Genomic DNA, 26,008 nt, shown 5'->3' with positions numbered 1-26,008 from the left:
AGATGTTCAACCAACTTAGCCACCCTGGTGTCCCAGATCAACATTTTTAATGTAAACATAGAAACCATTGGGGGAACAAAATAAAAGGAAATATACATGATTGTTTGTCCCCTCTATGGATAGGAAAACCCTAAGCATAAGAGGATAAGAAACCAGAGACACAAATTTTGATAGAGTTCAAACTTTTGTATTTCAGAAGCACTTTAAACAAAACAGAAAATAAAACTCAAGCTGTAAAACAATAGCTACAACATAAAATAGGTTAACGTTTCTAAGGTAGAAAACTAATACAAATAAATAAGAACAAATAAATCTAATAGAAAATTAGGTAAAGTAAATTCATAGACAATTCCCCAAAACAGGAAATGCATATGACCAATAAACATGTGGAAACACTTCAATCTCAGTCAAAAAATAGAAATTAAACCAATTATAAGATATTTTATAATCTCGTTGACTTTGGCTGACCAAAAATATTTGACTGGATACTGGTAAAGATGGTGGGGCAACAGAAATTCTTAACAGACTTCCTGAAAATCAACTTGATAAAATATATCAAAAGCTTTTAACATGTCATATTCTTTGAACCACTAATTCTGCTTCCAGGAATTTACCCTAAGGAAATAATTATCAGTGTGCACAAAGATTTAGCAATAAAGATATTCATTGCAGTATTGTACAAAATAACAAAAAAATTGGAAGAAATCTAACAATAAGAGATCACTTAAATAAATTATGATATGTTTGCACAGTGTAATTCTATGCCACCATTGAAAACAAGGTAAAATATGCTATTGACATGAGAACATTTTCACAATATATTGTTGAAGGGAAAATGTGCAGTATGATTCCACTTTTGCAATAAAAAAATATATTTACATAGAAAACAACATTGGCACCAGACAAATGTTATTGCTTCCACCACAGCCATTTGAAGATGCAAATATACGTTCTCAATATGACTATCATGGGTTGAATTGTGTTTTCTCCAAAGATATTGAAGTCCTAAGCTCCAGTATCTGTGAATATGACCTTATTTGGAAATAGAATCTTTGGAGATGACCAAATTCAGATGAGGTCATTAAGGTGGACCCTAATCCAACAGGACTGTGTTCTCATGGAAGGGGAAATTTGGATACAAACATAAACCCACAAGGAGAGTGCTGTGAGAAAATGAAGGCTGAGATGGGGGTGATACAGCAGAAGTCAAGGAATGCCAAAGATCCCAGCAAACCATGAGAAGTTAGGGAAGAGGCATGGTACAAATCATCCATCAAAGCCCTCAGAAGGAACCAACTTTACTAATATCTTGACCTTGGACTTCTGGCCTGCAGAACCATGAGACAAGGAATTTCTGTTGGTTAGGCCACCCAGTGTATGGTACTTTGTTATGGCAGCCCTAGGAAACTAATAGAGATTTGCGACCCTGTCTACCAGATGAAGCTTCCTGACCTAAGCTGGGAGAGTTTTCTTGGCACATGGAATTGGGACAATGAAAGATTGAGCCAGTGAGATGGAAAAATCATAGAAGCCCCAGAACAGACAGAGGACCACATGTGAACTAATGAGTGGGTGAAGGAGAGTGGTCTTTGGAGACAGAAGATTGAAGCAGGGGGACAGATGAAGCAGAGATGCCCTGGGAAGGAGGTCATAAGGCCCCTTGGAGCCAGAGAGAGCAGCTTTGGTGTCTGTTGGAGTTTAGTTCCCTTGAGGTCCAGAGATACTTTGTGCTCTGTGGGTTTCTCTGGAGTCCACTGCAGACTTTGATAAATACTCCTGTGTTTGGGCCAACCAGAGTGGATTTAACTGCTTACAGCTTAGAAGGCATTGAAGAGAACAATCAGGATGGATCCACAGTGAATGCCAGCACTAGGTATTTCCAGATGGTAGTCCTTATTCATTCTTAAGGCTTATCATAGTTTCTAATTTTTCTACAAGGAACCCATATAATGTGTTTCATTTTAAATTAACTAGATTAAACCATTTATTCGTTCACTTAACACATAGTTATTGAAAACTCCTTGTGGGCTAGGCACTGCTCTAGACCCTAAGGATGCAAGCACACAAGAATCCTTATCCTTGTGGAGCTAAAGATAAGGAAGATGGATCAATAAAACATAAGTGGTGATGAGGGTTATGGAAAAAAATAAAGGGGAGGGAGAAGGTATTGCCAGAGGGAAAGAGTTTTAATTTTAAATACAGTGTCCGGGCTAGGTTTCACTGAGAAGGTAAGTTTTGAACCAAGACTTGAAGGAGGTGGGAGAGCAAGTCACTGAGTGGAAGAAAAGTGACTCCAGCAGAGAAACCCACAAATGCAAAGTGTCTGAGGCTGCAGCCGGCCTGGGGACTGCTCAGCATAGGCACATCTTCATGTGGGGCTGCCTGGGTGTCCTCATGACACAGACACTGGTCATCCCTCCCCACAACCCCAGGGAGTGAGCCCATACAGAGCAGGTGACAGCCGCAAGGTCTTCTATGACCTGGCCTTGGGAGGTACATTCCATACCCAATATTTTGCAACATTTTACTGGTTACAAAGACCAGACCCATTCAATATGAGAATGTGAATACCAAGCAGCTTTTTCGGAGGCTGGCTACCACAGCTATTCTATTTAAATGATCATTTCTAAGGGGCACCTGGGTGGCTCAATTGGTTAAGCCTCTGACTTCGGCTCATGTCTGATCTCAGGGTTTGTGAGTTTCAGCCCTGCATGGGGCTCTTCACCCTCAGTGCAGAGCCTGCCTCGGATCCTCTGTCTCCCTCTCTCTCTGCCCCTTCCCTGCTTGTGTGCGTGCTCTCTCTCTCTCTTTCTCTGTCAAATATAAATAAACATTTAAAATATAAATAAATAAATTGTAATTTCCAATATTTGCAATATTTGTCAAGTTCCACCTAACACCCTCTGTTGGGTTTATCTAATAAAACTAAGTTGTATAACTTGGTAACTGTCTGGTTCTGACTTCCAAGGGACCCGATCTATGGAAGCAGATCTTCAATCTGTTAATCTCCTGATATGTCATTTGTCCCCAGAAAGAAAGAATCTTTAACAGACATCAACTTAAAAAATTTTTTTAATGTTTATTTATTTTTGAGAGAGAGAGAGAGACAGAGACAGAGTGCAAGCAGGGGAGGTGCAGACACACACACACACACACACACACACACACACACACACAGAATCTGAGTTCTCATCACAGAGCCTGATGTGGGGCTCAAACTCGTGAACCGGGAAATCATGACCTGAACTGAAGTTGGACACTTAACCGACTGAGCCACCCAGGTGCCCCTAGAGCAGGAAACTGATCTTTAAAATGCAATGTTGTTTTCCATGTAAACAAAAGGACTTTTTAAAATGGTTTTTCATGTATGCTAAGTATACACTAAGAATGGAACTGGCAGGAAAAGCACAGGAAGATGACACTTTATTTTGCTCAGCGCTTCACCAGGAATTGTCCACTGTTTTTGGAAAGTCTCATCACCGGTGGCAATGCTGTCTGTGGGAACTGAGTCTCCAACATACCTACCTGTACCAGCCTCCATTCGGATCTGTTCCATTTGTCTGTTTCATTGTCTTCTGGGGCTGGGCTCTCTGTAAGTGTTTGTCAGCCCCTTCTGTTATGCCCAAACCAGACACAGTCTCCAGCTGCATTTCCCTGAGGGTGATGTCCTGACATCCAGGGTGGAGGGGGTTGGGACAAGAGTTGAGCAGGGATCTCCTGAGCTTCCTGACATTCAGGGGCCAAGGAGTGCCCCTGTGGATCACAACAGGAGGAGAGCCAGCTGGAGCTCACTGAGGAAGAAACATTTTGTTGCCTCACTCCTGTCCCCATTGCCACCACCACAGCTGCCCCCATCATTACCACCCACCTACCTTTATAACGAAACCCCAAGGCACAGGCTCTAGAGTCAACTTCTACTTCCCAGGTGCCTCCACTGTGCCTCCATTGTGCCAGGCATCTCTTAAGCATTGGCACAGGCATTATTGTCCTCAGTTTTACAGGTGGGGAAACTGAGACCCAGTTTCCACAGTATGGCAAAGACCCTGAGAAGTTCTCCTAGAACCCTCACTGCTTTCAGGAAGGGCTGAGCAGTCGTTTCCAAGTTCAGGCAGAGACAGGCCTTCTCTCTCTCATCATTCTCTCTCTCTCTCTCTCTCTCTCTCTCTCTCTCTCTCTCTGTCTCTCTTTTTAAATGTTTATTTATTTTTGAGAAAGAGAGAGAAGGAGGGTGAGTGAGGGAGGGGCAGAGAGAGGGGGAGACACGGAATCCGAAGCAGGCTCCAGGCTCTGAGCTGTCAGCATAGAGCCCCAGGCGGGGCTTGAACACCTGGACTGTGAGATCATGACCTGAGCCTAAGTTGGATGCTTAATGGACTGAGCCACCCAGGTGCCTGTCTGTTCTTTCTCTTTATCCCTTTTCATTCCTGTGCAGGCTTAGAGGAAAAGAGGGGCCGGGAGTTCTGGCCAGATGGCAGGGTAATAAATGACTCTGATTTAATAATCTGTTGCTCTCCTCTTAATTAAGAGGCTTTTCCCTAAATGACCTGCTGATCACACTAGAGGGCACACTGCTTGGGTGAGGTTTGGGGGGCCAAGGGAAAGCTAGATGTGGAGGAGAAGAAGCTGGATAAAGAGGTGCCAGATGGACAAGAGAAACCCACCGTAAACATGCTGGTGGGCCAGCTTCAAGGGATCCTCTTTAGGTCTCAAATATAGTTGATCTAATCACAGGGCAGTGAGGAACTGCTTCGTCTTTGCTGTGTTGGGCTGGAAGCTGAGGTAGCCACAGGGCTTTTGAACTTCTGGAATAGAGTGTTTTATCTAACACATACTTTGGCACTCAAGTCCCCAAAGCCCTATCGGGCCTTGGGGAGTGGTTAGATGGCCTATGGACCATTCTGCATATGTAGTGTTACTTATACCCTTGATACACAGGGGCAGTGGTGGGAGGAGGGCTAAGGGTGCCCATTGTTCTGGGCATTGTCAAGATCGGTAGTTGCAATCAGATGATACTATTTAATAAACCCCCTATTTCATCCATGCAGTGACACTGTGTAAGTCCTTGTGACTAAAAAAATCATGGCAATTAGCATGCAGCAGCATATTTTCAAAGCCTCGTCTGTAATTAGCATGGTATTGATAAAGTGTTAGCTAAAGATTCAGACTTTGAGTTTGTTCGTGAGGGACTGGTGTAGTTAATATTGGTACTACCCCCCTCCCCTCATCACCACTTAAATTGTAGTTGGGAGTTAGATTGAGATGTCAAATGCAATCAAAGCCTACATTAACACCCCCACTGAGGGACTCCTGTCCCTCCCTTATTGGCTCAGACTTGTTCAAAGGACCCCAAAGGTCATGTCATTCCAGAAAACAACCTGTCACTCAGTAACTCTCTCTTTTAAACATATTTCATTTAATCAACCAAACTTTGCTCAGCCTTTGTGATTTTGTAGGATTGGGTCATCCTTGTAACTACTATTTTTTCCCTTATTTCTGGATGTCAAATCCCTACTACTTCTTCAAAGACCAGTTGAGACAACACTGCTTCCTTAGCCTTCTTGGCTCTGCACTAGGAGCCCACCAGGTAAATGATCTCCTCACTGGTCCCTGCAGCAGTTTGTTCTTTTTGTATTGCATTTTTTGACACCCAGCTTCTCCCTTCCTCTAGACTTTAAGCTCCTTGGGACAAACTTTCCTTTCAGTGCTTGTTTTCCACCCACAGACAACAGGCATCTTGCACACAAATAATAGGAAGTCACAGATCATCTGCCTGTTACTATGTTATCAGTACCACACTGTTTCCATTATTGTAGCTTTATAGTGTATTTTAAATAGTAACAATAGATTCATAACTTGCTCCCATTGACCATTTACTGTGTCCCAGGAAATGGGCTAAGTGCTTTACATTCTCATTTAATCCTGGCTGGAAGTCTCTGGGATGGCTACAATTATTTCCATTTTATAGAGGAGGAAACCAAAATACAAAGAAATTAACTGACTTCAAAACAAATGCAATAAGCAAAGTGTAGAACAGTGTATATAGCATGTTACCATGTATATGAAAGGAAGGGGGGATAAATATGTTTTTAACTTAAATGTGCATAAAGTATAACCAGAAAAATATGCAAGAAACTGCTGATGCCATTAGGAAGGGAATGAGATGGCTAAGAGACAGGAAGGGGGGCAAGTTTTGGAGGCACTGAAGCTCATACACTTTGGGGGACAGGGAAACCTTTAAAGAAAAAATAATACAGGATCATGAATACAGAATTAGCTACAGGACCTTAGAAGAGGCCTATGCAGATGAGGGTCCCTGAAGCTGAAGCTTACATAGTTTCACATTAAATCTGCCTCCCGCCAGAAGAAAAACATTTCTCCGTGGGTACTCTTGCATGTGTATTGAGTTTGAATCATGCAATTGTATTGGATATTCAAAAAGTATATAGTTATTTTGATTAATATTTTAAAATGCCATCTCTCCAACTGGCAGCGTGAAACAGGCCTTTTAATTTTTTTGAAGAGCAAATAACTAAGTTTCATTTATTTACAAGCAGAGAAGGATGTGCTCGTAACAAGCTGGAGGGGGCACAGAGAAGGAATTCTGGAGCTGCCTGTAGAATGGAAGGGGGGTTTACTTTCATCATTTAGAAGCAGAGGTTTGTGCCCAAGGTCTAAAAGTTTTGAGCGTGGAATGCATACTAGACGACACATCATTTGCTATACAAGGAGGGTTAAGAAGAGAGTCCCTGATCTTTCAGAAGCTTACAAGAGAGAAAAAAAAAAAAAAAAAAACAAAAAAAAACCTAGAATAATATTGAACTGATTGCCAAGAGAGAGCTGATTTCCTGGAAACAAGTGCTGGAGGACCAAGGAGGTGAGTGGACTGGATGCTAATGCTCTTTCCCAAATGGATCTGATGGCCAGTGGTTTTCTCTTATTGCATCCAGAAGTAGGAGGTCCTTACTGTAAACTACCTAGAAAGCATTCATTCTCTTAACCACTCAATTAGGGTAATTCACCCCTATGATGAATGGGACTGTTCCTTCTCTTGGATTTGGTCTGTGCGGTGGGGGGAAGGGGGGTCATTGATGCAGATGTAGATGGTTCTGTTTGCAGCAGATGGCCAACCCCTCCCCCACCCCCACCCCCCACACCGCCCCTTCCCCCCCACCCTGTCCTCACTACCCTGATGCCTGAACTTGCAGCTTGCAGCTTGGAAGGGAATGGTCACAAGCCCCTCAGGCCCAAACAGAACATAAGATAGCTAGCAGCTCCCTCCATTTGTCTTTCTCCTGCCAACAGAACAAATCTGAACTTGCGGAGAATTTGGAGAGGATGCTTGAGAGAATCTTCTGACTGTAAAAACTGAAATACTGGATTAAGGGAAGGAAGCCTTCTTGGTTACAATGGATACAGGATGCAGCCCCCAAGGCCACTTAAATTTTCCCCTACTCTTGAACTTCCTTAACAGTTGAATGACCTTTTATTTGTGTGAAGTTTTATTTGGGTCATGATGTGTCCCCTCCTTTTTCCATTGAAGGAGAGGAGGCAATTGATGACCACAAAAGTAAAACTGAAACAAATGAGAGTGGAGGAAGGCTAGGGGAGAGAAGTAGAAAGTGCTTCACTTACATCTTTGAGAGCTGAAAGCCAGGAAGCAATCCAACACATACAACAAATAAAAATAAGCTTTTGTTCCGTGATGTGGGCAGTCTGGATAAGGGGTCAGAGAAGCAGAAATAAAAAAGAGAAGAATTAAAAGTAAATAAATATAATATAAAACGAAAAGGAAAGACATAAGAAGACACATATAAACACGGAGAACTAAGAGGTATAAAGAGGGACCCAGACAGAGGGGACAGGTCATAGTGACATGGCCGGCCAGCTTTCAGACACTATTATTCGCCCCCCTGTGGCCCTCATGGATATTGCACCAAGCCAATGACAATCCGTTGTGAAATTTGCACATCTGTAGAAACAAATGGGGCGTCACCACGTGAGCAATTTCCCACGGGAGAGATGACATTATATCAAGAGTAGAATATTGAACAAAGTCAGGTGGCTGTGCTCTCATTGTAGGGTCCATGGAGGAGCATAGTAAAGGGGGAGTAAGAAGTAGGACATCTGAGATGGAGCTTGGGCTCCCGTGTTACTTCCATCCTTGAGGAAACTACTTAGCTCCTCTTTGCCCCCATTTTCCACGAACAATCATGAAAAAATGTAATTGTTCCAGTTCATACTTCAGCAGGAAGCTGCAGAAAAAAATAACAGTCCATTAGAGAGTTCCACATAGAACCCTGACTTTCTACGCCAATTTCACATCTATTACCGCCAATGGAAGATGAGCCATGGAGCTAGGAGGGTGGGTGTGTGCGGGCCTCAGACATTCAGGCTCCGTGAGAAGGAGCAATGGTGCTGGAGTCTCCCTCCAGGCAGCTTTCCAAAATGAGCATCCAGCCAGGCCTGCATCATCTCTTCTCTGGCCCCCTGCCATGGCTTGCAAAAAGCCCTTCTCGCTGGCTCTCTTGCCTTCCTCCAGGGCACGCTCCACTCTCCTGCAGGGAGCAAGCTTCTTAAGACACACGTCAGATCACACCATTCCAGAGTGAATCCTTCAGTGGCTTCCTACCGGTATCAGAACAAAATCGAAACTCCTCCTCGTGGCCTGCAAGACCCTGAGGCTCTCTCTCCCACTTGCCTCTCCGGCCCTCTACTCCTCTAACACTGCCCTGCAGCCACACAGGCATTCATGCAGCTCTGCAAACACACCCAGCCCTTCCTCCTCTGCCTGCAGTGGCGCTGGCCTTTTCCTCTGCTTCAGAACCCTCCTTGCTCTGACGTCTCAGAGCTGCTCCCCTCCACCTTCAGGTCTCAAGGTTAATGCCTGCCCCCCAACCCTCGGGAGGCCTTCCCTGATCACTCTGAAATAGCTGCTTCTTCAGTCTCTACGTGAACCTTCTGCGTGGGTCCTTCAGGCACTCATTTTATTTTTTTGTTTCCTTTTCTTTTTTTTTCCCCGCTGCCCCAAATAGACCGTAAGCTTTATGGAAAAAGGGTAACATTTTCCGGTTCTTATTCGCTATTGCAATCCCAGTCCCTTTGCACTGTATGTGGCCCACAGGAGGTCCTCGAATGGTTGTTATATGAATATATGAATGGATGGATGGATAAATAAAGTGAAATTTGTGATTTTAGAGGAACACAAAAAGTGAAATTTTACAGGTCTAAAAAAACTGGATGAGGGTGTTGGGGGGGATGCTTTTGGCAAAGGATACACAAAGCTATGCTGGGCAGAGTATGTGCCAGATTTGAGAGAGAAGCTTGTGAAGTAATCACAGGCACTAAGACCAAACAGAGAAATGAAGATGCTTGGAGAATACTCACCAAAGTATGGAACGCACCGTGTGAAAAAAATCCTGGAGTTTCTCTGTCTTTATAATACATTTAGAGTTTGGGGGGAGAGGAGAGCTAGGGAAAGGCAGACCCAGGAGGGAGAAAAACTGAACTGTCAGACTCAGAGCAATTAAGTCCATCAGAACGGAACAACCGCTAAGGAAGGTGAATTTCTTGGCTTATAAACCTTCACACAGCTCCTCCGTGCTTTGGATATGTAAATGCCTTTGCCGACTGTCAGCACCGGAGGAGGGAACAGCCTCCTTTTCCATCCAAAGTTTTTTGCATCTGCTCCAGAATCTTATCACAGCGCTCTAGGTGTAATTAACTTGAGCAATGACATGCCCTTGAGGAGGCTGTCAAAAGCTCTCTCCCCAAAGAACTGTCAAGCCCTCTCTGGGGGATCAGAAACAGAGAGAAGTGGGAAGCCCACCACCTACATCACTAGCATGTAAGCTCCAGGGGGAGGGATCTTAATCTGTTGTAGTTTTCCAGACATACTATCAGGCAAGGGCAAGCATGCAACAACCATTTAATTAGTGTCTAGAAAGAGCCCCACACTGGGACTGAGATTCCCTGTTCCAGCCTGGTCTCTGCCTGGTCTCTGCCTGGTCTGTGACATCAGGCAAGCTGACTTCCCTGGGTGCATTTTTACAACACACCCAGGCTGATCTGGCCTCTATTTCCTCACCTAGGAAACTATATAGGCTCTGAAGTCCCTTCTAGCTTTAAAATCCAACATATCAATATATCTGTAAATCTCGTATATATCACTGTATTTTTGCTTGCAGCTCAGCTAAGCCTAACTAATAACATGAGTGAACTGTCGTTATGGTTGTCTGATAAAGTATAAGACACCCAGTTACATTTGAATTTCGGATAAACCACAAATGCTTTTTTTAGTATAAGTAGTCCTAAGCAACATTTGAGACAAATATTTAGGGCCTTTGACAAATCTGATCATTTTAACTATTTGTTTTCTATCCTCCAGATACAGTAAACTTTTGCAGAGACAGTATAGATCTTACACATCTTTGGCATCCCTTACTGTTGTGTCTGCCAGATTTTTGGATTTCACAGACTAAACATTATTGGATTTTCTTGGAGTGGAAAACAATTTATTTATTCTGGTAAATAAAGGTATTTATAACCATCATTGCTGTACTAAAGAAAACCAGTTAAACATGAAAAACTCTGACACCGGGGCGCCTGGGTGGCTCAGTCGATTAAGCATCCAACTTCCGCTCAGGTCATGGTCTCATGGTTCATGAGATCGAGCCTGGGCCAGGCTGTGTGTGATAGCTCAGAGCCTGGAGCTTGCTTCGGATTCTGTGGCTCCCTCTCTCTCTGCCCTCCCTGGCTCTCACTCTGTCTCTTGCTCTCTCAAAAATAAATAAACATTAAAAAAAAAATTTTTTTTTTAAACTGACATAAACTCTCTTTTTATATAACTAGATTTATAATTTACATTTTATATACATATCCATATATATTTATAATTATACCTATAATTATATGTAATTCTATTAATCATTTAAAAATGTTAACTTTACAGAATACTCACTACACTGTCCTTTCGGTTGCGGGTTTCTAAGGCAACCGGGTGACGCTTCAGATCACTTTGGCAGTGGCTAGTTGTCCTGTGTTTGCAAGCTTCAGCTGTGTGGTCCTGGCACCGCCCCCCCCCTTTTTTTTTTTTTTTTGCTTTAGCTGCCAGAAAGGTCCGAGTTCAACTGGAGCTCAACTGCTGTAAGTATCTTCTCTCCTCCCTCCATTTCTTGGCTTATGTGCTCTCCTTCAGGTCTTTAAACCCTTTAATGAATGAACTTTCACTATAAGATGCCTCAGGAACTTCAGAAGTATGGGGGGGGGGGCGGGGCAGGGGGAAGCCTTGCATATAGCGAAGCCTCAACAAATGATGCTATTGGCAAAACAGATGTGAATATTAAGTGGCATCTGATTATATTACTTGCTGAAGACGATTTTTTTTTTTTTTAGGGAATTCTCATTTTTAATATGGCATTCTTAGAATTTTAGTGAGTGAGAGCTAAAAAGGTAATTGCAAATTCGAATCCAATTCCAGACCCACCAGGTTGGGACTTTTGGGGATAAGATCCACAAATGTACAGGAAATGTAGGATCCAAACTGCACTGGTCCACATGCCCTCTTAGTACATGTCAAAGGGCACTATGTGGTTTTACAGGTTTTATGTGAGCACAACAGAGTAAACTCGCTGTTATATAAATAGGGGGCAGACACGGTGAAAAGCACAGCACCCAACTTTCTTAGCAAATTAACAGACTCTGTTGGAGGACAGGGAGGGCAGGTAAAGGTGTTCACTAATTTCTGTTCATCTGTATAGTAGAAAGTTCTTGCTGGGTGAAGAGAAATGAAAGACCAAGAAGATTTACCTCAAATAATAGCAATATCCATCTGGCATCTGTTCTGGGATTTCACAGTTCACTAAGCACTTCTCTTGTCTTGGTTTGATCCTCACCACAACAAGGAGATTTAGCAAGGTGATATTGTTTTCGATACCAGATGAGAAAATGGAGACACAGTTGCTGTGCTTGTGTGGCCATAAAAGAGGTAGAGTGAGATCTGCACGCTTTCTGGTACTAAATGTCTCTGAAGTTGGCTAAGACAGGCCAATATCTTTGTCAGTTAAAAAAAAAAATGATTTACATGTTTCAAAATTGATTCTGTGCTTCAAAAGTCACACAAGTTCTATAGTATTATTATAAGAAAATCCAAATAATTCAGAAAAATATATAGATTAAAAAGAAAAGTGTGTTCCATCCTATTCTGGTCCTGAGCAGTTTGGTGAGTTTTGGGGTTTCCTTTCTAAACCTTTTTAAATGAGTTTACATGCATTTAGAGGTAAGGCTTTTTCTTTCCCTCTTCTTCCTTTTTTAACGGATCAATCTATACACACTGCTGTGCTTTGTTTTTCTTAACATTATATCTTGGCCATTTTTCCAAATCCTTAAGTAGAGATCTACCTCTTTGTTTTTAAGTGAGCCATGTTTGAAAACAGAATAGAAACCTTTGTGTATACTGAGAGAAATATTACCATCAATATGTAATAACTGAGTTGATCGTGTAAGGAGAGGGGTACTGATGCTCAGAAATGGAGCAAACTGACTCTGAGAGTGTCAGATAGTTTAGAGATTTTCCCTGAAGAACGGGGACTTCGGATTCAGAATCACAAGTAGTCTAACAAAGCCTTGAAAAGCTAATAGCTGTCTCAGTTTTCCCATCTATAGAGTAGAGATACGAATAACACATGTTCCATTAGGTCATCGTGGAGGTTAAATAAGATAATTCACATTAAATGCCCAGCACAACAACCGATGAAGACAATGATGATGACCACGATGCCAATTCTCTTTAGTCTCTGAAGGTCAGGTAGGAGTTGGAACAAAGGGCGGGGGTTAAATTCCGAGGTTATCGACACCTAGAATGGATGCTCCAGGGGATACTTTTTATTAAGAGCTACCAAATCAATCCGCTGTCTGGGATTCCCCTGGAGACAAGCTGAGACCGCGAGACTCTAGTTTTGGGAACTTCTAGTTTCGGAAAGTTCTCGTTTTGGAAACTTTAAGACCTGGTGTTTGGCTAAACCTTTGTGGGAACGGAGGACTACAATTCCCAGGCTGCATCGCTCCAGTCCCGCCCCGCCCACGTCGGTGCGTGTCCTCTAATTCCCGCCAGGCTCGTGGCCCAAACTACAGGTCCCGGAAGACCTTGCGGCACCGGTCCCCATCACCCACTTCATCACTCCCACTTTATGAAGCGTAACTGCGGCCGCGTTGCCTGCTGGGAAGCGAAGTTCTGCGGTGACCCCCTCACCCTCCAGGCCCAAGCGCGGCAGTAAGGTGGGCGAACTGGCGGCGCTGGAATACCCGCTCTTAGCCGCCCACCGGGAAGGGTAATCTAGCTCGAGAGGGATCTGGAGAAACCCCTGGGTTCGGGGAGGCCTCAAACGTGGCTCGTGTCCAGTGCCTCTACGGGTGAGAAGGCGGACGAGACCAAATGCCAGCCTGGAAGAAGGGGTCGGCCACGGGGAAGGGTAGATCCAAGTGGAGATAATAGGGGTGGGAGTGGGGCGTGGCGCTCTGTTATTGCCCGGAGGCGGGAGGCGCGCCCACAGAATGGGGTGGAGCAGGGGGCCCCAGCTGAGGGGCGGCGGGGTGTGAGTGTGGGAGGGTGGGGATGGCTTCAGGACTTGGGGGCTGTTTAGTGGGGTTTCTTCGTCCCCTGGCCTCGCCTCCCGTGGCTAGTGAAGGCAGTCAGCGCACCCGGCTTGGGCCTGGAGATCTTGGGGGTGCAGGAGAGCCCTGGTTGGAAAGTTAGGAGCGTGTTACCCAGGGAGCCTGAGGGCTTCAGCTCTGACCTGGGAACAAAGCCTTTGCCATATCCTTCCTAACTGCTGGTGGTAAGAGGAAGTGAAAGGTCTTGGGGGGTACCATGGAAACTCCATGTGATGCAGAGCTGTGCCCGGGAGAGTCTTAGCAGCAAGGAAAGCTTTAAACCCCTTCAGAGGCGGAACAGCGCTGCTGGATTCCATCCTCAGGTCGTCATTGTAAACACTCGTGGATGGAGGTCTGGTCTGAACCAAGCCAGAGAAATTGGTGTCCAGCTCCTTGGTTCTAGAATACTGTAAAAAATTGTATTGTTCATAGAAAAATGTCCAAGTAAATAAATTGAAAAAGAAAACCAGGACACGAAACAGTGTATGTAATGATCCTTTTCTGTAATACATAAATGTTTCTCCTGAATATGTGGCATGCATCTACGGATAGGAATAGAAAAAAATCACTCTAAGCTACTCTAAACCACTAACAGTGCTTATTGATGGGTGGTGAGATTACAGACTAATTTTACTCTTTTCTGTACATCTTTTTGTAGCATCTGAGTTTGTACAAGGAGCCTGCATTACTTTTTTTTTTTTTTTTTTTTTGCTGATTTTTCCAAGCGTCATGGTTGCTCTAACGAGGGCCAGCTACTTGTGGCTTTCACCTGGCCACCTGCAGATTGGTTTGCCAGGAGGGATGACAGGATTGAATTCAAGGGGGTGAGTTTAGTGTGCAGTCTATATGAGGCTAATCCTGCCTTCCTTCTTTATTTCTTCCAGATTGGCCAGAGTCTGTGTTCACAAGTGACACACCATGGTATGTGGCTGTTTTGGTCTATGTCAGTCTAATCCATGATCACTTCTGGTTTGAAATGTCACCCTTTTCATTATCTGAAAGATCTAGGTTGCACTGCATAACTTCCTTGGGATCTGATAACTCACATTGGCTGGGGGAGATGAGAGGGAGAAAAATATTGCAGCAGAATTACTATTTTAGCTTTGGATTCGATCTTACCTTGCTTTTTGCTTTTTTGTCAGGATCTTTGTTTTAGTGTATGCTACCCACTCTCCCTGTGTGTGTGTGTGTGTGTGTGTGTGTGTGTGTGTGTGTGTTTAATTATAAAAGAAACTTTAACGTATCCCTTGATTGTACTCCTTGTGCATTTCCTGGGACAAAAGCTTGTGAAAATAAAGGTAGGAGCGTGGCCAATATGTTTGATGTTTATTTCAATATTGTTTTTCCTTCCTCAGCTTTTGCCAAGTTTCTGATTGAAGAGTGACAATCCTTGCATAAGCATTTCCCTGTTAAAATGTCCTTGCCTCTCACAGAGGAGCAGAGGAAAAAAATTGAAGAGAATCGACAGAAGGCTCTGGCCCGTAGAGCTGAGAAATTATTAGCAGAACAGCATCAGCGCGCAGGCTCCGGCTCCTCCATTGCCGCCAACTCTTCCCAGTCCAAGCAGGGTCTGCCCCCCAATCTCCCCAGGGAGCCTCCTAAGCCGGTGAGCCATGGTGTCCTTTTCAAACAACAGGATCTCAGCAGTTCATCCACTGGTGACCAAAGACCTCCTAATCCCCACCATTTTCATCTAAGCACTCCACAGCAGGCAAAGGGGAGCGGGAAGATACACGAAGATGTGCCCACAGCCTGCCTGAGCCACAGCCCACCGAGTCAAATGACTGCCACCAGCGTCTCTCCTCCCTTGGCAAAAAGTCCTCCAGGGGCTCCCACTCAACAGCTGTTGTGTAATCAGTCAGGTCAGGCTTCACACGAGACCAAATCCACACCCTTTGCTAACACAGCTCGTGAGCCTTTGGCCAAAGCAAAGAGTTTCCAGAAGACACCGGCTTCTTCCTTTGGACAGCCACACAGGGACCCTGGATTAGACGCCAAGGCAGAGAGGCCCTCCACCTCGGGGCAGAACATTTCTGACAGCCGCTGTGGTTCAGGGAGTGTGACAGCCAGGTCAGAAGGAAGGCTCTCACAGAAATCGGGGGCCTCGTTCCACAAAGCAGTAAGCTCGCAGCAGGGAGCATGCATAAGGAGTGGGGATCGTTTCCAGGTGAAGATTGGGTATAATGCACACCTCATTGCAGTCTTTAAGAGTCTGCCCAGCAGAAGTTACGGTAATGAGCCTTCGGTCTTGTTCTTCTGATGTTTTTTCCTATTTTTAGAGTCTCTTTTAATCTGACAGGTTCTCATAAATACGAAGAGAGCGCATTGGCACATTCTGTCCATCCAGTTGTTAAAAATTTTTGTTTTTGTTCATGTTTCCTTTTGTAATAGACATCCCTCCAAACAGCTGTCAAACTTGGGGGCTGCCACAGGGCCGTATGGAGAATGGATGAATATTCACTGAGAGGCCAGGTCCCCTGCCGGGTACTTTATTTGTGCTGTAGCACTTAAGCATAACAACCATTTTTTGCGATAGATGAATGTTATTTCCATTTTAAAGGCCATAGAACTGGCTCAGTAAGGGGAAGTAACATGCTGGCATTGGTTCTTCTGGAAGGGCAGAGCCGGGATGTGGTTGGTGCTGCAGCAGCCCAGAGAGCATGCTCCTTCTCACTGTGCTCTGCCTGACTCTACTGGGTCTCGGAGAACTTGGCTTCTAGTTCCACCTCTGTCCTTCTCCCTCTTAGGTGAGGCCATAACGTGCCAGGGCCTGACTTGAGTTCCTCTATAGAGAGTAGAAACACTGTCCGCGCTTGTGTTTGCTTTTGGTGCTCTGCAGGGATTTTGTACATCGGTCGGGGCTCTCACTCAACTGTTTTGAACTCAGTACTCATTCATTCGTTAAGCAAACTTTTACTGAATGTCTAAGTACAACTTATAACGACAGTCATCAACGTCCTTGTGAGCAAACCAAGTACTTCTGTTTCCTTTCAGATCCTGCCACCAAGATGTGGAACTTCAGCATGACCGACTACAGTGCCCTAAGTAAGTGGGCGTGTCATTGCCTGGCATGCAGGGAGAGACTGGCACTAAACAGCTCCCAGAACAGCAGATGTGGTCCACCTCATGGTCCAGATGGCATTTAGGACACTCCCGCAGTGTTCTTCTGCCTTCTCACTAACGGCCAGCCTCGGGTGAAGGTCCCCATATGAACAAAAGCTAGCATTTAAAGGAGCTGCTACACAGCAGGTTTTTCTAAGCTTCCTATACAGGCATACCTCAGAGATTTTGCAGGTTTGGTTCCAGACCTCCGCAGTAAAGCAAATGTCACAATAAAGTGACTGAGGCGAAGGTTTTGGTTTCCCAGTGCATATAAAAGTTATGTTTACACCATACTGCAGTCTGTTAAGTATGTAGTGGCATGTCTAAAAACAACAATGTACAAACCTTAATTAAAAAATACTTTATTGCCAGGCACCTGGGTGGCTCAGTCACTTTAGTATCTATCAGACCCTTGATTTTGGCTCAGGTCATGATCTCACAGTTAGGGAGATCGAGCCCCATGTTGGGCTGTATGCTGGCTGCTTGGAGTCTGCTTGGGATTCTCTCGTTCCCTCCCTCTCTTCCCCGGCTTGTGCGCGTGCTCTCCCTCTCTCTCTCAAAATAAATGAGTCAGCGTAAAAAAATACTTTGTTGCTAAAAAATGGTAATTATCATCTGAGCTTTCAGCAAGTTGTAATCACTGGTCACAAATCCCTATAACAAATATAATAATAATGAAAAAGTTTGAAATATTGCAAGAATTCCCAAAACGTGACAAAGAGGGAGTGAGACAAATTACTGTTGGAACGATGGCGCTGACACCTTTGCTCGATGCGGGGTCGCCACAACGCTTCAACTTCTAAAAACGATATTTGCGAAGTACAGTAAAGCAAAGAGCAATAAAACGAGGTATGCCTGTATACGCCGCGTCTTCTGTTTCTCATAACAACCGTTTTACAGATATCTGGGAAAACTGAGACCCAGAGAGGATAAGTAACTAAAATAGGATCACGCAGCCGGTGAGTTGCACAACTGGGATTCAGACCCACACAGTCTGACTTCAGAGTGCACGTTCCCACTGGAGTGCTGGCTCCAGCTTCGACAGGAAGCTGGCTGCCCCGAGAGTAACGGCTCGGCACACAGCACCCATCCTCACAACGCTACGTGGCTCGTTAACCTGAGCGCTCAGGCTCCAGCGGACTCCGTTGACCCAGCCTGGCCCGTTGTCAGAGTCCCCGGATGCCCCACTCTGTCTTCTCACATTTTATTGCCTCTTACACCAAGGTTTTCATCACCTCGGTGCCCGGAGCCTACACCTCTGCCAATGCGTCAGCCCTGGAGGTTCTGGTCTCCCATTTTCATCCTCTCTTTTCTCAGCCATTTCTATGCTCCCTCTTTCCCCACCCGGCTCAAATAGGGAAAAGGTGAGGCCTGTCGAGGTCACTTCTCTGCGGGTTTGGGGCATGAGGTAGAATTGTCTGGAGCCACCAGTCGTTTCTGGGCATGAGGGGTGATGGGACGGCCCCCTGCAGAACTTCCTGTGTCTCTCTTTGGAGTCCCACCTCTTTAAATGTATGGCGTCAGGTGATACCCCTTTCTTTGGTAGCTGCTGGTGATGTTTTTTGGGGGAAGGGCTCACTTCTACTGTTATTTTAATTCATTTGTTAGGTCTTGGGAGGGAGAGAGCCAGTACTCTGGGTTAAGATTGCAGGTTTCAACACCTGGTTTTCTCATTTTTGCTCAGTTTAGATCAGTGAGTTCCACTGTCATGGGTTTGTTTTACTGTCTTTTTACTCCTTTCTCACAACGCATGGTGACTTGGATGACTTCTGCTTTTGCAAATTCATTTCGGTTTTCTGTGTGATATGGTTGCTTTTTGTAACGCCCCACATCTTTTTTAAAAACTGGTTATTGGGTGGCACCTGGGTGGCTCAGTTGATTGAGAATCCCACTTAGGCTCAGGTCATGATCCCGCAGTTCGTGGGATTGAGCCCTGCATCGGGCTCTGTGCTGACAGCTGAGCCTGGAGCCTGTTTGGGATTCTCTCTCTCCCCCTCTCTCGGCCCCTGTCCCGCGCACTGTCTCTCTCAAAATAAATAAATAAGCTTAAAAAAGAAACGGATTATTGGGCACAAAATTCTCCCTATTGCTTTTAGATGACTTTTACTGTTTATGAATAACTTCGCTCCTCTCTACATCCTTACCAGTGTTTTGCCCAATTGACCCGCTGTCTGCTGAGATAGCCCTTGAACACTCGCGCAGTGACCGTGGACTTGTGTGTTCATCCTTGCTCTTTTTCCTGTTGAAGTACAGTTGACACACAGCGTTACGTCAGTTTCAGGTATACAGCATGGTGACTCAGCAGCTCTGTGTTACGTGGTGCTCAGCACGAGGACAGCCACCATCTGCCCTTGGTCTTTATTTTTCGGATAGGTTTATGATGTGTCTTCACAGTGGTTTATGCTTTTTATCAGTGTCGTGTGTAAAGACTGTCGGTCTTGCTGCCGACTTGCTCTAGGCCTACCTGTGGATTTTGTCTTTTTAACCCTACCACATCTGCGTCGTAGAATGCGTAGAAAGTATATTATCGTGCAAGGAACAACTATTCCCCCATAGTCTCCCCACTCAGTTAACCACTATTAACATTTTGGTCCTGTGCCTTCCAGCCTTTTTTCTAGGCGTTAAAATATACACACTTTATTTTTGTATTAACGGTGAATGTTAACCACTAACTCTGAACTATGAAGAGGCAGGTGTCCATTACCGGACCACTCTGACCTCTAAAAAAATGATTTCATTCGGTTAAACTTAATATTGGCTTTTTGTATGTCTGTCTTTTCCAAAATTTCTTACTAAAAACAATTAATGGCCATATAACATTCCGTGGTATAAACGTGTCACCAGTTGTTTAAATCATTTCGTTTTTATTTCATTTATATCCGCTCTGGGTTTTTCCAGTGTTAAAGCTGTAAGGAATACCTGTATCTGTTAATCTCTGTATTTTCAGTTGTCAGGTTGGATAGATTCCTGGAAGTGGAATCATTATCAGTGTTTAGGACTCTTCCTAGATAATACCAAATTGTTTTCCAAAAGGTTTTATTCCCAACTAGCAATGCAGATATCTGTTTGTGTGTTTTTTTAAGTTTATTTATTTTGAGAGAGAGCACGAGAGCCGGGGAGGGGCAGAGAGAGAGAGAGAGAGAGAGAGAATCCCGAACAGTGTGGAGCCGGATGCAGGGCTTAAACCCACAAATTGCAAGATCATGACCTGAGCTGAAATCAAGAGTCAGATGCTCAACCTTCTGAGCCACCCAGGCGCTTTTTTTTTTTTTTTAAATCTTGCAAATTTGATGAGTAAAAATGGCTCTTTATTTCTCTGATTATATGTGACGTCGAACACTTCCCCAGATGTTAGTCATTTCTCCCCTCTTTTGAGTTCGTTAGTAAGCTCTACTCACATTTCTTGCAAAAATCTTTATTTGGTAGTTTTGCCTTTCAATTCCATTTGGTTTTTTCGACAGTTTAGTTTTATATAGTCAAATCTGTTAATCTATAAGATGCATCTGTAACAGATAAAATAAGGTTTGAAACTGTGTTTTTGAACTGATGGTTCTGTGTCTCTTTCCCTGGTTCTCCAAGCGGTAGCAGAGCAGTGACCTGGGGGTCGGGTGAAGGGCGTGATTTCTGGGTGTTGACCTCAGTGGCTTCTGTGACACAGCAACAGAAGTTCTCTAATAAGGTCACACATCTTGGTGAGATCCCTCCTCCCCCTGTTCATTTGTGTGTTTTTTAATTTGAACACTTAAGGAGCAGAGGTTCCATTCAGTAACCCTGCAGTTCCCAACGCCCCAGTGAAAGCACGCTCACAAGCCTTCCTAATCTAACCAAGCTGTTTCTCGAGTCCCGCCCCTGCCCTTCTCCTTTGCCCGTCCGAGCACCCCCAGGGTGCTGTGAAAGTCATGCAGCTTGTCACATATGTCCTTTTCTTCCGCAGTGAAAGCAGCCCAGAGCCTCCCCTCCGTCACCCTGCAGCCTTTGGAAGGGGCCGAGGACAGCAGGGAGTTGCCCTCTGCTGATGGTGTAGCCCAGGCCCGCCTGCCTTCAGCTCCCTCCCTTGCCTTTGTCAAAGGGCGATGCGTGCTCATCTCCCGGGCCCGCTTTGAGGCAGACATCGGCTACTCTGAACATCTGACTGCAGCGTTTAAGCAGATGGATTCCAGAAATTACGGCAAGTACTTGGCTTCCGCCTGATTCCCAGGATGCATGGTGGTCTGTGTTCTCACACAAGTTGTTTTTCTCTGTTTGAATATTCAGAAGTGATTTTTGTCCCTAGGAGAGCTCGAAAAACAGGCATATGCCATAAAAATAAATGCCCTGGGGTAGACGGAGTCAGTGGTCGTCCAACTTGAGCGTGCATCCAAACCACCTGGGGGGCTTGGTGACACAGATTGCCAGGCCCCGCTCCCAGAATAAACACTGATGCCTGGTTCCCAGCTGCAGATACTGATTTAACTGTTGCGAGCTGGGGCCTGGGCATTGGTATTCGTAGAAGTCTAATAATCAGCCGGAATTGAACACTGCTGGCCAAAGCAGAGCATTTGTGCTTCGGTTTTTCTGAAGCTCTTCAAAAGGTGCCCCATGAGAACACGGGGCAGAAGTTAGTTTTAAGAATTCTGCACTACCGGGTTTCATTCTCAGCTTGGGCTTTTATGTGGCTGTTATGGATCAATATTTCCCATCCTTGATATGGTTTTAGTCTTTTCCGTAGGTGAGTAAGAAAGCAAACCTTTGAAACCTCATGCCTTTAAGACATCATGTTTAGGCAATCTTATGGAAGAAGCCTCTATAGAATTACTTGCTCAGTGAGCTTTCATCAGGGTTTGGGGCTCCTTCCGGAGAAGGGTGATGCCAGCTATTACTGTTTTATTCCTTGGGTGGATCGAGTTTTAACTCGCAAGGGCAGCCTGCTGAGTGGGATTTGGGTGAGATGTGCCGGGGCCTGTCCTGAGGCCAGATGAGCCACTGACACGAGGTCCAGGGTTCTTTGCCTTCCAGGCTCCCTTGGATTTTTGACTTCAGTTTGGAGTAGGCTGCCCTTAAAAGGCCAGTACAGAAGGCCTGTGTGTATTCCACAAAGAGTGACCTTTGAAATCACACCAAATAGATACGGTCTGCTCTTTTGGAAATGTGAACAGCTAAAATATTGGCACCCAGTCCTGCCCACGCTCAGACATCTAGAAACCGTGAGTGGATTTTTTTTTTTTTTTTTTTTTTTTTTTTTTGCCGTCACTGCTATTCACAGACTTCCCTGTTTGCTGCTCTGCCAGTGTCCGGGTCAAGCTGTTGTCACGAAGAGTGTCCTGTTCTATTCCCACGGCGGGAGTAGCCTGTCTGCCTTTGGTCTGTCAGATTATACCGGGGCCACCTTGCTTTTTGTTCAGAAACTGACTCCCTATGTTTATGCAGCTTGTTCCCTAACCACCTTGCTTTCTCAGGTTGGTCATATGGAGAGAAGAGTTCATGTCTGCCGTCCAGAAGGCATTTATCTGCAACTATGTAGCTTTCATGATTTTCTCAGAAGGTAGCTCGGTAGGGGAGCCTCTCTAAGAACTTAGCTATGGTTGGGTAGTGAGACACTCCCCTTCTTGGTTAGTACTGTGTGTGGTGTGTACTATGCCAATCAGTGGATGGCATCATACTAATAACAACAATAATAATTTATAGTTACTAGCTTTCTTTTGAGTGCTTATTGTTTGCCAGGCACAGTTTCATAAGCATTTAGTACTTAAATCTCATGTAATCCTCCTGAAAATCCTGTGAGGCAAGAGCTGTAGTGTCCTCACTTTTCAGGTGCGGAAACTGAGGCACAGAGGTGTTACATAATTTTCCCAAGGTCACACAGCTAGGAAGCGGCAGAACTGGGATTTGAACTGGTGTTTGACCGCTCTGACCCCGGTACCCAGCTTATAGGGTAGTGAGGAGCATGTGAACCTCTTGATACTATGCCTGGCTTAAAGTAAGCACCGGATAAGTGTAAGCTACTGTAATTATCCCCATCTTGGAAATTCAGGGCCTTTCTGACCTGTCAGGCCATGCCCGGTCACGTATCACCGTAGGACCCTTTATCACCCCCTTAACAACGCAGTATTATTGCCACATCGGTTTGTCTTTCCTCCCTGAATTCTGTGAAAGCCATGAGGGCAGGTGCTCCTTGCCTCTGTGTCCCCACTGGCGGGCACAGGACCAGCCACCTCATCCTGGCTTCCTGGAGATTTATGAAACCAGGGAATGAACGAATAAGTGCAGTGACGTCGCAGAAGGGCAGGCTGTCACGTTGGCTTGTGTGTTTCTTGTCATTGCAGATGCCAAGACCAGGAGGTGGAGCTTTCTCTTGGAAGAGCACAATAAATTAAGTGAGATGCCTGCCTTGCTTGTTTCATATCATGCTGTTGTTAAGCTTTAATTATCTGCCTTAAATTTAACATATTTTTAAAGAGCACCACCCCCCCCCCCCCCATCCCCTGCCTGTGGTAAGTTCACCTGCTTGTGCCCAGGACATGTGAAGGTGAAGATGGTCCCAGGCAGCCACACCCCGTCTGCTGAGATGGTGGCTTTGGGGCAGCTCGGGCAAACACAGGACCTCTTCTTCCATCTGAGTGTGGCCATGCTAGTCAAGTTCCTGAGGCCCGTGCAACTTCCTACTCATCACAGAAGTGTTAGATGTGGACTTTGGGAATCAGCTGAGCTGGGTTTGCTTTGTGTAGATGGAAGCCACTGTAGATTCCCTCTAAGAAAGGCTCTCGGTTTGCTATGAGAACCAGATGATCAATGAAGGTTGCAGGGTCTAGGTGGCTGTGGGCTTTGTAGCACGCGTAGCATTTAATAAGCCCTTGGAAACTGACTGAGGGAAGGGATGTGTGTACAGGTATCAGTATAAGAAGGAGAAGCCAGTTTGGGCTTACCATTTTTCCTCTCTGTGCTCTGCATGGGTCGGGCAGTAAATTCTAGTGTGCCTGAGAAAGGGGGGACATGGGCATAGCTCAGCCTGTCCTGGAGCGCCCATCTGTCACCCAGCTTCCAAGCTGCACACTCCTGCAGTGGGTCTGTGGCTGGCGCCACTTAGGTTCCTCCTGCTTGGCCCCCTGAGGACTTGGCTGGGCCTCCGAGCCAGTGCTGGTCCCAGTCAGGCCAGGAGAGACATGATCCAGGGGGCAGCTCTGAGTCATTGGCCATCTTGCCCACCAGCCCAGGACTTTCAAGAAGAGGGAGAAGCTGGGTTTCTTCTCTCTGTCTCCTCCTCAAGCGACTGACTAGGTGACATCAGGTAGAGAATTCAACATTCTGGGTCTCCTCTGTCCTTTCAGTGAAAAAAAGGGGTCTTTACTCTGTTTCTATCCTACTGACAGAAGTTAAATAGAAGAGAAGTGTTTCTGATTCCTTGTGGAAGGACTTGCAGCAAACCCAAGGTTAAGTGTGACTGTGATGGGGTCCTTATTTAGCACCAGCAAACACTGGCTGACATGGCGAGGGTGACCGATGTCGAGCTGAGGCCCTGTGGCTGCGGCTTTCTGGAACTTGTGGTTCAGAGTGAACTATTTGGCCAAAGCTAAATTTTTGATAAGCAGTGGGAGTGAGTGTTTCCCTCTTGACCGTTTGTTTTTCAACCGCAGGAAGGCATATAATTATGTTAGCTATAAAGGCTTTGATTTTTACGGACCAACACGAAGCAGGAAATGTACGGCCTTAGCGGAGGAATGTAATGGAAAACCATATCTCGTGACTCCTGTAACATTATGTAATGGTTCCAAATCTTGTGTGTGCTGTAGACTCTTTGAAATACCTGAGGAACACGATGGATTCTTCACCCAGAAAAATGCACATCCTGGCCACACGTGAAATTTTGCATTTCACGTTAATAATTCCGCAGATCTTAAGAATTCTAGTGCTAGGGCTCAGATTGCTGTGTTACATGCTATCTTGTCATTACAGCGACTGGTGGAAGAGAAGACTGATTCTACACATTTCATAGATTGCAAAAATCTTGGACCCAGAGAAAGGAGGAAACAGTTGTCTTCCTCATTGGGAGCGTTGTAGGCTTACAATCAAGCCAGTGACAGAAGTCAGACCAGGCTGGTGATCTCGAGGTTGTAGCATGACCCGTTTGGAAATGTAGATACCAGCACCGTGAATAAGAGGCTGAGGAGACAAGGCTCTTCAGAATACCCCAGTTTAGCTCCCATTTTGTTGACAGACTGCAGACCTGGGGCCTCTCCTCCACCCCTAGCCCTCGTTCCTCCTGTGTGAAGTTAGGTTCCTGGCCCTGAGCTACCGAGCGTGTGCATTTGAAACTCATTAAGAAATGACAGTAAGACCTCCTGAGTGCATGAATGCTTATTGATGACATGGTGACAGTTATTTTCTCCAGATAACGGTGAATCTAAGAGCTTTCCTTCTCCCTCTTTTCTAAGTGACTTGAGGCCTTTCGCCCACGGTGAAATTGGCATAAGGCCTTTTGTTTTCGCCCGGCTGTCACAGTCCAGAAGGGCTCTGCATCCCCCTCACTGATCTTGTCTTGTCAGCTGCTATTTGAAAACACTAACATCTCTCTGCTCTGTGGCTCAGTAGCATTCTGCCGAAGAGCAATTTTACAGAAACGATTTCTAGATGACTCATGAAGCCAGACAGCACATTCCTGTCATCTTCCAGCACCTGGAAAGGACATTAGTGACTTGGGGGGCTGTCTCAGAAACTTACCCACTTGGCTGAACCAGCAGCGTAGGACCATGGAGGCAGTAGCTGGTGGGAGACCGAGTGGAGGTTGCTTTTTCCTCTTGAACGGCTGGGAGAACATAATGCTTACAAAGCACCACATTTCACACCGGCCGGGTCGTCATCCTTTTCTTAGCTTCCATCAGGTATTTGAGCACCGGCGGTCACCAGGATTAAAATAAAAATGGTTTCTGAAAGCACACGGAGTGCTCAGTCTCCTGAAGTGTGCACAAATCAGCATGTGCAGATTTAATTTGGAGGCATAAAATGTATTTCTCTGTCAGTAGGGGAAGTCTCTTTTATATTAAAGCCATCAACCTTACCTAATTTCTTATCATGGTGATTCTGTTCACGCAAACGGTTTCCAGAAATAACTGGTACGTACATTTAGTGAGAGATGGAAATGGATTTAAATATATTGAGACTACAGAGCAATTTAAGGTAGCAGTCGGATGGCTCAGCCCTCCATCTTGAGATCAATACTTACAATGGTAGCCACTTGATGATGTGGCAGAACACTTGGAATACCTCATAAGGATGTTAAGAAAAG

General features: G+C 45.2%; 1 protein-coding gene across 5 annotated transcripts in view; it reads left to right on the top strand.

Moving 5' to 3' along the window:
- The first annotated feature begins 13,163 nt into the window (after positions 1–13,163).
- Positions 13,164–26,008, top strand: part of SMARCAL1 (SNF2 related chromatin remodeling annealing helicase 1) — a 53,548-nt gene continuing 40,703 nt past the window's right edge. The window contains exons 1-6 of one of the 5 annotated variants that reach the window (XM_060623505.3): positions 13,164–13,272; positions 14,532–14,568; positions 15,003–15,878; positions 16,642–16,692; positions 20,684–20,917; positions 23,052–23,102. In XM_060623505.3, coding sequence (XP_060479488.2) covers positions 15,062–15,878; positions 16,642–16,692; positions 20,684–20,917; positions 23,052–23,102 — 1,153 coding nt within the window. In that variant the 5' untranslated portion in view covers positions 13,164–13,272; positions 14,532–14,568; positions 15,003–15,061. Of the gene's footprint in view, positions 13,408–13,610; positions 13,980–14,010; positions 14,131–14,531; positions 14,569–15,002; positions 15,879–16,641; positions 16,693–20,683; positions 20,918–23,051; positions 23,103–26,008 lie in introns of those variants that run through there. The other 4 variants (XM_060623506.3, XM_060623504.3, XM_060623508.3 and 1 more) reach the window with 4 other exon arrangements.

Source organism: Panthera onca, chromosome C1, assembly GCF_046562875.1.
Source record: "Panthera onca isolate mPanOnc1 chromosome C1, mPanOnc1 haplotype 2, whole genome shotgun sequence".
Taxonomy (NCBI): Eukaryota; Metazoa; Chordata; class Mammalia; order Carnivora; family Felidae; genus Panthera; species Panthera onca.
Note: the sequence above shows the minus strand (reverse complement) of the source record. Positions and strands in the feature narration are given on the sequence as shown.